This window comes from Podarcis tiliguerta (genome assembly GCF_965153285.1).
Source record: "Podarcis tiliguerta genome assembly, chromosome: 4".
Lineage (NCBI taxonomy): Eukaryota > Metazoa > Chordata > Lepidosauria > Squamata > Lacertidae > Podarcis > Podarcis tiliguerta.
The window spans coordinates 3,251,862-3,263,607 of NC_139537.1; the positions used below are offsets into that span (position 1 = coordinate 3,251,862).

General features: G+C 44.7%; 1 protein-coding gene across 1 annotated transcript; it reads right to left on the reverse strand.

Moving 5' to 3' along the window:
- Nucleotides 1-1,938: 1,938 nt before the first annotated feature.
- Nucleotides 1,939-11,258, reverse strand: LOC310675569 (uncharacterized protein). Its single transcript, XM_083436440.1, has 6 exons — nucleotides 11,184-11,258; nucleotides 9,567-10,059; nucleotides 9,288-9,369; nucleotides 8,921-9,003; nucleotides 8,045-8,171; nucleotides 1,939-3,789 (listed from the first exon to the last, which is right to left on the reverse strand). The coding sequence occupies exons 2-6, from the start codon at nucleotides 9,966-9,968 to the stop codon at nucleotides 2,363-2,365; spliced, it is 2,121 nt and encodes a 706-aa protein (XP_083292566.1). The 5' UTR covers nucleotides 9,969-10,059; nucleotides 11,184-11,258; the 3' UTR covers nucleotides 1,939-2,362.
- Between the last annotated feature and the right edge of the window lie 488 nt (nucleotides 11,259-11,746).

Consider the following 11,746-nt stretch of genomic DNA (forward strand, 5'->3'; position numbering starts at 1 on the left):
TTAGCCCTTAAAATGTCAATGGCGCTAATAGCGCTACTCCGTCAATGGGCTTGCTTCACAAGACGAAAAAACCGCAAGACGAAAAGACCCGCGGAACGGATTCTTTTCGTCTTGCGAGGCACCACTGTATGTACGAAGCAAACACATATATAAATATATAAAGCACATGTCCAAAACCCACAGGAAAAGTCCTAAAGCCATTTTGACTCTTTCACTCTTTCAGTCACCTCAAATGTTTCTCAAGGTAAAAATGCACTCAGATTTCTGTTGTAGACTGCCTTTTCTGTGATGTATGTATGATGTTTCTGGGGGTGGTCTTGGACTCCAGGGCGGGCAATTAAAAATGTCTTTATAAGGGCTTTCATGCATGGCTCAGGGTCCTCCTCCTCTGTCCTGCGTGTGGGGGAGAACCCTGTTGCAACAGTTAATAAAGAAGAGGCTTACTAGCTGCTTTGCTTCTCAATATTCTTTGGTTGGTCTGTTATTTTCTCCTACCAATAGAGAACCTACAAAAAGACTCTATATGGGCCCTTGGGTACCCCAAAAGGAAAAAGGAGCAGGTTTTTTTTCCTTATATCACCTGCAATCATGTGTGGTGTGTTAGCAATTCACTCCTCCCGTTGCTGGATATGTGGCTGGTATGTCACATGCCCCTGTTTACTTTCCTACGCCTGGAAAGTGTAAGAACGGAAGTCAGTCTTATCTCTTCCGCTCTGCTGTGCTTTGCACTGTTCTTTGTCTCCCTGTCTGTTGCTGAAGAAGAGAGAGGGTGCCATTATGATCCGTTTGGTGTCGTCTGCAGATGTGATGAGCAACCCCTCAGTTCCTTCATCCAAGTCACTTATCAAGACATTGAACAACAACAGGCCCAGGACAGAACCCTGCAGCACCCCTCTGGTCACTTTTCCCCAGGATGAGGAGGAACCATGAAGGAGTCCTCTTTGGGTTTGGTCCGTCAAATCCACCTAACAGTTACCTCATTCAGTCTCACTTTACCAGCTTCCTCACATAAATACCTCAGAGGACTTTGTCAAAAGCCTTACTGAAATCAAAATACACAATTTCCACAGCAGTCCACTGATCAACAAAGTTCGTAACTCCATCCAAAAAAAGAAAAGAAAAGGAGAGATTTCTCTGGCTAGCCTTGTTTTTGAGAAAGCCATGCTTTCATTCTGTATGTTTAGAATGTAAAATCTTCAAATGGAGGGCAAACAAATTTTAAAAAGGATAAATGAGGATATAGACAAGCTGGAATATGTGCAAAGGAAGGAGATTCATGTCTTTATTTAATTTGCATACCACGCGACCCAGTGATGCCGACTTGAATAAAATATTGATGGAGGCCCAGGTAAGGCCTGCCTTGCACTATCGATCACATGATGCATGCACACCATTTGAATGGCAATGCCTATAATGGCAGCGACTTTTTTAAAAAGTAATATTTTGAGCCTGTAGTTCAATTTCCCAGCAGCTCCCCTTGCCCCGGAGAACATTTCTAGCATTCCATCTCCTCTACCTGTGGCATTGTTCGGCAGTGGGGAAAGTGACCTCTTCACACCGGATGTCCATTTGGTATGGCCCTCTCCAGATTTTTCCCTGCCCCTTGTGTTGGTCTTTCATTTGTTTTCTTATATGTGTGTTGCCAGTAGAAGCCACAATTCTGTGGGTACTCTAGGTGGAGCAGAAAACACCTAGAAGCTCCCTTGAGGTTGAAGCGCCGATCAAACTTCAGTTTTGCGCTCGATTAATTCCAATTAGCAGTGCTGGGGGTGGTTCAGATTCTGGGGCAGTGCTTTTGGCCAGCAGAGGGTGTCAAAGGGCCAGTCTACTTTCCCTTTAAAGCAAACTTGGATCTCCAGCTGGTTTTGGACTACAACTCCAATCATCCCTAGCTAGGAAGACCAATGGGGAGGGATGATGGAAACTATCCTCCCAGGAGCTGCTGGGGACCCAGGTTTTGGAAGCCTCCTTTAAAGCAACTTTTACGTTTGGCCCGCAAATATGGGACCTGTCCACATTTGTATTTTCTTGTATTTTCTTTTTCTCATGACCTTTGTGCGGTTTTTTAAAATTTATTAAAAGGGCAAACTGAAAGCGAAATTGTATGGCAAGTTGTGGAAGAATAAAAGGTTGCATTTGAAAAAAACACAAATAAAACCTGGGGGGTTGGCCTCCTCAAATATTTTAGGGGGGGGCAAAGACCCCTAGGAATTTAAGAGTGGCTGTATTCCCTACACTCACAAGTCTCAGGATGCTAGAACATAAAAACACAACATAAAAACACAAAATATCACATGTTAAAATAGCCTTAGATGTCAATAAGAAAAAGGCCTGGTTAAAAAGGTACGGATTTGCCTGGCTCCTAAAGCTGTATAATGGGTTTTCCGACCTTTGTATGGATTCTTTGGTGGGAAGTGAAAGAGGAGCTCTTCCTGAAACTCTTCCCACATTCCACGCACTGATAGGGTTTCACCCCTGTATGAATTCTCTGATGGGAAGTGAGATGGGAGCTATTCGTGAAGCTCTTTCCACATTCTACGCACTGATAGGGTTTCTCCCCTGTATGAATTCTTTGATGGGAAGTGAGAGAGGAGCTATGACTGAAGCTCTTTCCACATTCTACGCACTGATAGGGTTTTTCCCCTGTATGAATTCTTTGATGGGAAGTGAGATCGGAGCTCTTCCTGAAGCTCTTTCCACATTCTACGCACTGATAGGGTTTTTCCCCTTTATGAATTCTTTGATGGGAAGTGAGATGGGAGCTATCAGTGAAACTCTTCCCACATTCCACGCACTGATAGGGTTTCTCCCCTGTATGAATTCTCTGATGGGAAGTGAGATGGGAGCTCTTAGTGAAGCTCTTTCCACATTCTACGCACTGATAGGGTTTCTCCCCTGTATGAATTCTCTGATGGGAAGTGAGATGGGAGCTATTAGTGAAGCTCTTTCCACATTCTACGCACTGATAGGGTTTTTCCCCTGTATGAATTCTTTGATGGGAAGTGAGAGAGGAGCTATGAGTGAAGCTCTGTCCACATTCCACACACTGGTAGGGTTTCTCCCCTGTATGAAGTCTCTGATGCCTAGTGAAACAGGAGCTCTGAGTGAAGCTCTTTCCACATTCCACACACTGATAGGGTTTCTCCCCTGTATGAATTCTTTGATGGTAAGTGAGAGAGGAGCTCTGACTGAAGCTCTTTCCACATTCCACACACTGATAGGGTTTCTCCCCTGTATGAATTCTTTGATGGGAAGTGAGATAGGAGCTCTGACTGAAGCTCTTTCCACATTCCACACACTGATAGGGTTTCTCCCCTGTATGAATTCTTTGATGGGAAGTGAGAGAGGAGCTATCAATGAAGCTCTTTCCACATTCCACACACTGATAGGGTTTCTCCCCTGTATGAAATCTCTGGTGCCTAGTGAAACTGTAGCTATCAGTGAAGCTCTTTCCACATTCCACACACTGATAGGGTTTCTCCCCTGTATGAATTCTCTGATGGCGAGTGAGATGGGAGTTTCGACTGAACCTTTTTCCACATTCCAAGCACTGATAGGGTTTCTCCCCTGTATGAATTCTTTGATGGTAAGTGAGAGAGGAGCTCTGACTGAAGCTCTTTCCACATTCCATGCACTGATAGAGTTTCTTTCCAATGAGATTTTGTTGATGGGAAGTGGAATGGGAGCCCTGACTGCAGCTTTCTCCACACTCCAAATTTTTGTGTGGCTTCTCCTCTCTGGGGATTTTTTCGTGTTCACCTTTGTTCTCAATTTCCATTTCATCACAATCTGCAATGGAGACAAAAAGGGATTAGAGCCTCAGGAACAAATGGAGAAGAACTGAAGGGAGTTGGGTGTGTGTTCATTACCTGTATTTTTTGTCATTAACCAACATATTTATTATGAGATTCTGATGCGTTGTTGAATGTTGCTTTGTTTATATAAAGAAGTGGTCAAAATTGTGAAAGACTTTTGGAAAAAAGTGTATTTCAGAGTTTTGATGGCTTATAACACCACTTCATTTGGAGTAATGTCATAAAATTATATATCAGTGGAAAGATAATTCGATCAACAATGCAATCAAGATTGCAATCCAACAAAGTTTGTTCAATTACTCGTATTCTATCAAATGTTATGGCCAAATAACCAGAAAAAGAAAGCACAACTTGCTTTGGTTGACTTTTGTCAGTGTGTTATGTGATTGCTATCAAGTTGGTTGGTTTTTTGTGTTCTTTCATTTAGTGAGGGTGTAAAACATAATAAAATTATAGAAATGGCACAAAGAGTTGACTGGTCACCAGAAAGCGATTTAAGATTGTACTATTAAGTGCACAAGGCTACAGTTATGAAGAAATTAGAAGAGAGATTGGGGAAAACTTAACCAAAGTTGACCTTTCTATATTTTTGAAGAGGTATAAGGAGACTCAGTCACTACAAAAGTGACGATGGACGAGTGGAGAGACTGTGCCTACATGACAGAAGAAATTCATCTGGGTGTATACAAGATGACATGGCGCAATGTAATAGGAAGTTGAGTGCAAGGACTGGTCTAAATGTTAGAATTCTAAGGAAAAAGCCATTGTTATCTCTCAAGCAAAGCTTGAAAAGATTAAACCCATGTTAACTGGACAGCGGAACAATGGGACACTACCTTACTTGAAAGGTTGTCTCAAGATATGGCAAAGAGAAATTTCCAAATTCCTGTGGGAAGGGAAGAAACCTAGGATTAAACACCTGATCTTAATAGACATAAAAGAGAAAGGAGGCTTTTCCCTACCCGACCTAAAACTTTACTACGAGGCAGCCTGTTTCACCTGGCTAAAAGATTGGTGCACGTTGCAGGACCCGGACCTCCTGAACCTGGAAGGTTTTGACAATCATTGGGGATGGCACACCAACCTGATATATGGAAAAGCGAAAATTCATAAAATTTTTACCAACAATATAATAAGAAAGTCAGTCTTTGCTGTATGGGAAAAATATAAAGACCTGATGTAGCCTAAAGTCCCGTGGTAGACTTCTCCAATAGAAGCCATAGCAGTAAAACGGAAAAATACTCAGGAAACCTGGCCAACATGTAAAATACTTCTAAAAAATGAAGATAACCAAATAAAATTAAAAAACTTTGAGGAAATAAGAGACCACATTTCAGACTGGTTCCAATACCATCAGTTATTTGAAAAATTTAAATCTGACAAACAAATGGGGTTCTCAAGAGAAATTTCCCGATTCGAATCTGATCTTGTAAATTCTAAAAGAAAAACTCTTTCCAAAACTTACCGACTTCTCCTTGACTGGACACTCAAGAAGGAGGAGGTAACAGTGGCAATGGTGAGGTGGTCCCAGGATTTTGGCCACTCAATAACCATGGCCCACTGGGAAAATTTATGGAAGATCAATTGGAAATTCACAAATTGTTACACGATTAAAGAGAACTTTCAAAAAATGCAACATCGATGGTATCTAACACCATGGAAGCTTTCAAAAATGTATAAAAATGTATCAAGTAATTGTTGGAGATGCGAAGACTCAGGAACATTCTACCATATGTGGTGGATATGTAGGAAAATACAGGTATTCTCGGAGAGTATACATGCAGAAGGGACGCGGGTGGCGCTGTGGGTAAAAGCCTCAGCACCTAGGGCTTGCCAATCGAAAGGTCGGCGGTTCGAATCCCCACGGCGGGTGCGCTCCCTTTTTCGGTCCCAGCGCCTGCCAACCTAGCAGTTCGAAAGCACTCCCGGGTGCAAGTAGGTAAATAGGGACCGCTTACTAGCGGGAAGGTAAACAGCGTTTCCGTGTGCGGCTCTGGCTCGCCAGAGCAGCGATGTCACGCTGGCCACGTGACACGGAAGTGATTCCGGCCCCCGGCTTCTTGAGTGAGATGGGCGCACAACCCTAGAGTCTGTCAAGACTGGCCCATACGGGCAGGGGTACCTTTACCTTTACCTATACATGCAGAACTGCACAAAATTCTAAAGATCTCTTTCAATAAAAAACCAGAGGCCTACCTCCTGGGAATAACACAAAAGGGAAAGGGTATCTTTTTATATGCGACGACGGCAGCAAGAGTTTTGATCGCAGCAAAATGGAAGAGTAATGAAATCTCCTCTATACAAGATTGGATCCAAAAGCTGACAGAATATGCCGAATTAGATGGTTTATCAGTAAATATAAAGAATAAATCAAAATAGGAATTTGTTTCAAAATGGGAGGTTTTCAAAGAATATCTGAAAAATAAATATAGTAGTCTCAATTCTGTTGCAGCATTCGAGGAACTTCAGTAATAGTTGCAAGGTAGATATAAGAAATTAGATTTATTGAGAATAAGTTTAATTATGATAAAAGTGTGTATTGGCAATAAGTAATATGAATTTGAAATATGGAATAGACGGGAGGTTGGGTCTTTAGTGTTAAGACCAATAGATGTTTTATTGTTTGCTAAGAAAATTATGTCTCTATGGTTATTTTTGTAATTTGTGTGTAATTTGGTATTTGTGGTTTTTTTTCTTTTTTCTTGCTGTATAAATAAAAAAGGACACTACCTTTCTTGGTAGTGATAGCATGAAATACGTGAGTTTCTTTAATCGGATAAGAGGAGAAGAATCAGAGAAGATTTACATCCTACTTGCATTACACCGACCGTGAAACACCCAGACAGTGTGATGATCTGGGGTTCTATGGCAGCAAAAGGTGTGGGCAGAATTTGCGTCATTAATGGGAATATAAATGCGGAAAAATGCATAAACAAAATACGTGAGCCCAAACTGAAGTGTTCCGCAGGTGATCTTTTCCCAGATACCGAAACATTTATATATTTTCAACAGGATTCAGCTCTATGTTGTTGTTGTTATATATATTTATATATTTTTATTTATTATTTCAGCAGGATTCAGCTCCATGTCATGTTGCTGCTGTGTGCAAAAGGTGCTTTCAAGATAATGATATTTCACTGCTGGAATGTCCTGGGAATAGCCCACACTTTAACCCAATCAGAAAACTTTGGAGCCGACTAAAGAAACTTGTTAGTCAGAAGCAACCCAGCAATAAAGCCCAATTAACAGAGGCAATAATTCAGTTTTGGTTTCACATTATTACAGCTGCAGAACTAAAAGCTTGGTTCACTTCATGGGAAGGCATTGTAAGGCCGTAATTAAACTAAAGGTTACCAATGTTTACCAAAGGTTTCACGTTTTTTCTTTATGACTGCTGTTCTAATAAATACTCCTTCATAAAAGTCATTGCATTACATCCTTCATTAAATTATCTTTCCATTGCTATATAATTTTATGGTATTACTCCACACAAAAGTGGTGTTATGAGCCATCAAACCTCAGAAATACACTTTTCAAAAAGGTTTCCACAATTTTGGCCACTAGCAGAAGTTGTTCATTTTAAAGTTAATGTTTTTTTTTATATGGGATCAGATTATTATTATTTATGTATCATTTTTATATGTGTGTTGGGAGCTGCCCAGAGTGGCTGGGGGAATGCAGCCAGATGGGTAGGGTATAAATATAAATTATTATTATTACTACAGTGGTACCTTGATTTAAGAATAGTCCTGTTCTGGAAAGTTTGTAACCTGAGGTACCACTGTATCATGATCATCATCATCATCATCATCACTGCTACTTCTACCTGAAATTCAATAAGTCTAGGTCTTCTCTGGGATGGATTTTGTTTGGCCCAGTCATGGCATCCCCTCCATCTCCAATGTCAGTCGTCTCTTTGGGTCAACCCAAGATTGACAGGAGCAAAAACAAAAACAGAAAACCTGAAGCTACTTATCTTTCCTAACAATTCTGAAGCTGACATTTAAGATGGCCTGGGCAGTTGAGACCAGCCCAATCGTGGTAGAAAAGGGAATAATTTGAGGAAGATTGTTCAAAGAAAAAACTAAGTTACTTTTTATTGTGGGGGTGTTAGGTTCCCAGGTGTTATAGGGGCCACTATTGAGCTCTGTGAAAATATATGAGGTTGGTCACATAGAGGTATTTTTGGAATTTCCGGGCAGATATGACGATCCCACAGGGAGCCTTACCAAGAGAGGCCAGGATCCCACGATTCGCCTCCATGACGTCCTTATGCAGAGCTCTCTGGTCAGGATCCAGCAACGCCCACTCCTCGTCCGTGAACCAAACAGCGACATCTTCAAAGCACACTGGACCCTAAAAGAAAAAGGGAAATGTCCTCCTCTGAGACAGCAGAAATATGATCTGCTCCACAATGCTCTGTTGTTTCCTTCCTGTAAATTGCGGTGTTGTTTCAATAGGATTGCTTTGCTGCACATTTTAATTATGTGTGCTTATTTTATTCTGTGTTTCAATTATGGGTATTTGTCTTTGTGCAAATAGGTGGTACTCCACCTTGTGTTTTCAGGCCACTATTTGTTCTCATTTGTCCATTGCTTAGAAAAGAATTTTACCATACAGTGATTAGTCTAGAAATAAAATAAGCCTATTTTGAATGGCCATCTGTCTTGGATGATCTAGCAGAGATTCCTGCATTGCAGGGGGTCTCCTGGCTCTGAGAGACAAGCAGGGAGGGTGGCTTCCGGCAAAAGGAGAGGGAGCCACCGCTGGCTCCTCCTTCTTCTGACTCACCTCTGCCTCTCGACCTTCCTCTCCCATTTGCCTGCTTCCTCTTCTGCCTCTGATTCTGCACTGCATTCTGCCACACAGTCTCTCAGCTCACTAAGCCCTGTTTCCCCTTCAGCTTCTGATACCTCCTCTTCACAGGCTTCTCCCTCCTGCCCCTCTGACCGCTCTTCCTTGTTCCACCACCACTCCTTGGTCTCTGAGCCATCTTCCCTTCCTGCTTCCCCGGCTGCTTCCTCCCACCATTCCTCTGTGCCCAACCAGTCCACGACATTGCTCCATCCCTCGGCCTCTGTCCCCACAAGGCAGCTTCCCCTGACCTGATCTGGTTCCACAGCCGCTGCTTCCCTTCTGCCCTCATGAAAAGGCGGATCAGGAGGTCTTGCCGGCATCCTTCTGCCACCTGCAAGAGAAAAAAGGTAAGCAGGACGCCAGGAGTGCCTGCTTCTCTCACAGGTGAAACAGGGCATCTCAAACTACAGATGGGCCTTTGAGAAGGACTTACCTGCTGAGAGCATTTAGATGTTTGTGCCCATTTCCTATGTTAGTTGTGCAGAAATACATCTCCCCTCTTCTGGACCCTTCTTCCCAACTGTCTCCCCCCAAAACAAGATGAAAAGAACCCTCAGATGAGCAGGGAAACCAACAGAATGAGACCAAACGGAGAAAAACCACCTTCCTCCTTACCCAGTGGCCTCTCTCTGGTGTCCAACGGAGGCCTCTCTGCCTCACAGGAATCCAGGTCCATTTCTGCAAAGAGATACTTTCCCTGAAAAAAGAAACAAGGATTCAAAACATAGAATGGGGAGAAATACTAGAAAGAGAATGACAAAGACTTGAAGGGTGTGAGATCTCATTCCATGGATGCCTTCCCAGAAAAAGGATGGGCCATCAGCAGACTATTATGGGATGTTCTCTGTCCTGTTTGGAGCCCCTTGGGAGTATCCAGAGGAAAGTCTCTCTCACCTGCTTTCTCTCCTCTGCCTGACTCAGGAGGAATCCTTCGGCCAGGGCCACCGCCTGGGAACTGGTCTCCGCTCCACAGTCCCTCACCCAACTCTCCATCTCCAGGGGAAGGACAGCCAGGAACTGCTCCAAGATCACCAGGTCCAGCATCTCAGCTTTTGTGTGCCTTTCTGGCTTCAGCCACTGATGGCAAAGGTGGTAGAGTCGGCTGCAAACCTCTCGGGGTCCTTTGGCCTCCTGGCAGCAGAACTGCCTCACCTGCTGGCTCTGCACCTCTGAGCGGAGGGTGTCCTCCTCACCCAGGATCTTCTGCACAGAATTTTCCCAGAATCCCCCACTGCTCCCAGTTTGGATGGCATGGCCTCTTTCTGTTCCAGGGCCAGCTGAGTCTCGCTCACCCATCTGTGCTCTCAGGAAGCCTCTGAGAGATCGGAAGGAACCCTTTGGTCTTCTGCCAAGTTCTGCCCGTCTAAATGAGAAGCTCTAGCAAATCCTACAAAGCAAATACATTGTTCTATTACAGAATTTGTAGGACTGGGGGCGGGGGGGATGGTTCCCTGAGCAAGCATGACTGCACCACATCCCAGATCATGAGCTATATTTTTGAAAGAAAAGAAACAAGTCTCTAGCCTTCTAGCAATGCAAAATGTGGAGGCAACTGAAGGGATTTCTGAGAGATGAATCAACCTGGTTTCTCCATCCTTCCAGTCAATTCATGACGTCAGAACCTACTGACAAAGGAGTCGTTTCTATCTTGTGAAAAATGGATGCTTGGTTCTAGTGGGGGTCCTCAGTTGTTGCCCCCCACACCTACACCCACTCCCCTGCTTCTGTCTCCTTTTCTTGCACTTGGACTCTCTGTCGCTCTCAGGACAGACTCCTGGGGTGGGGTCCCTTTTTCTTTGCTCTGAGGGCCAGGTATGGGCAGGGCCAAATACACCTCCCTTGAAATTTAGGCTGGCAATTTATTATGATTATTCTATTAGATGGCTTAACACACACACACAGCCATTGATGCCAAGGTCCCTGGAGGCTCAGTGAGTAGCAGCGCCCATTTCCAGCAACAATCCCTTTGGGCCAGAGAGGATGTGGTCCTGGGATGCCCTGCTCTGGGTGCGAGGGGATTGCTGCAGTGGCCTCCGTGAGGAGCTGCCCTGGGAGACACTGGGAAACTGGTCCCCAATGCAGCAGCCAGACTCTGGGCTGGGATCCCTCTCTTTATCCCTGGCCTTCCTCTCCCACCTTTTTTCGGGGGGGGGGGGCTAGTCCACCTCCTCGTCCAGCTTTGGAAAACCATTTGCAGATGTTTCCTCTGTTTGTGCAATGAGGCTGAGCGATGTCTCACAGAGTTAAACTCCCAGGGACTCCTTTGTTTGAAGAAGGGAGATTTTTTCTGAAAGGGGGGGGGGCGGAGGGCCAACTGAGTTTGGGATCCTCTGATCTGCAGGAAGGAGAGCGTGGCAGACCTGGCCCCTCCCTGGCAGGACCCTCTCCTCCCTGACTTGGGGTCCCCCCCCCTGCAGGAGCAAATCAGGCCCCCCAGGCACCCTCCCCTGCTGCAGCCTTGGGACCCCCCCCCGTCTCCCCACTGCACCCTCTGGGGGGGGGGAGACTCACCAGATCCCAGGAGGGGGCAGCGAATCGGCCCTTGCAGGAGAGACACCAAAGCAAGGTAAGGACTGGGGAGGGAGGGGCCTTGGAGCTGGAGGACCTGCCCCCCCTTGCTTCCTGGCCTCTCTAGGAAGGCAGCTCGGTTCCCTTTAACCCTTGCCAAGCCGAGTCCCTCAAGCTCAGCCCTCTCTCAGATTCTCTATGCATTTAGGGGGGCAGCTGCCCCCCCCTTCAGCTATGCCAATGCCCAGATATCCTTTTGGGGGGTGAGGCTCTTGGCTGGAAGCTTTTAATGTTTAATAGGTTATTGTGTTTTAGTGTTTGATTGGAAGCCGCCCAGAGTGGCTGGGGAAACCCAGCCACATGGGCAGAGTATAAATGTATTATTATTATTATTTATTAAATTGATCAGGTGAGTTTTCTCCTTTCGAAAGAGGGAGGTGGAATCTCCACGGTTGCTAATAGCATAACCTTGAAAGATTAGGGAAATATGGGGAGCCCTTGAGCATCTGCTTGGCATGCAGAATGTCCCAGGGTCAACTCCTGACATCTCCTGCCAGGGCTGGACA

What these genes read in the sequence shown, in the direction of transcription:
- LOC310675569 (XM_083436440.1), bottom strand. Translation starts at nt 9,968, where the DNA reads ATGGGTGAGCGAGACTCAGCTGGCCCTGGAACAGAAAGAGGCCATGCC. An exon ending in CACCAGAGAGAGGCCACTGG is followed by an intron (nt 9,004 to 9,287) that starts GTAAGGAGGAAG and finishes TTTCTCTTGCAG; the next exon opens with GTGGCAGAAGGATGCCGGCA. An exon ending in CGGCTGTGGAACCAGATCAG is followed by an intron (nt 8,172 to 8,920) that starts GTCAGGGGAAGC and finishes TTTTTCTTTTAG; the next exon opens with GGTCCAGTGTGCTTTGAAGA.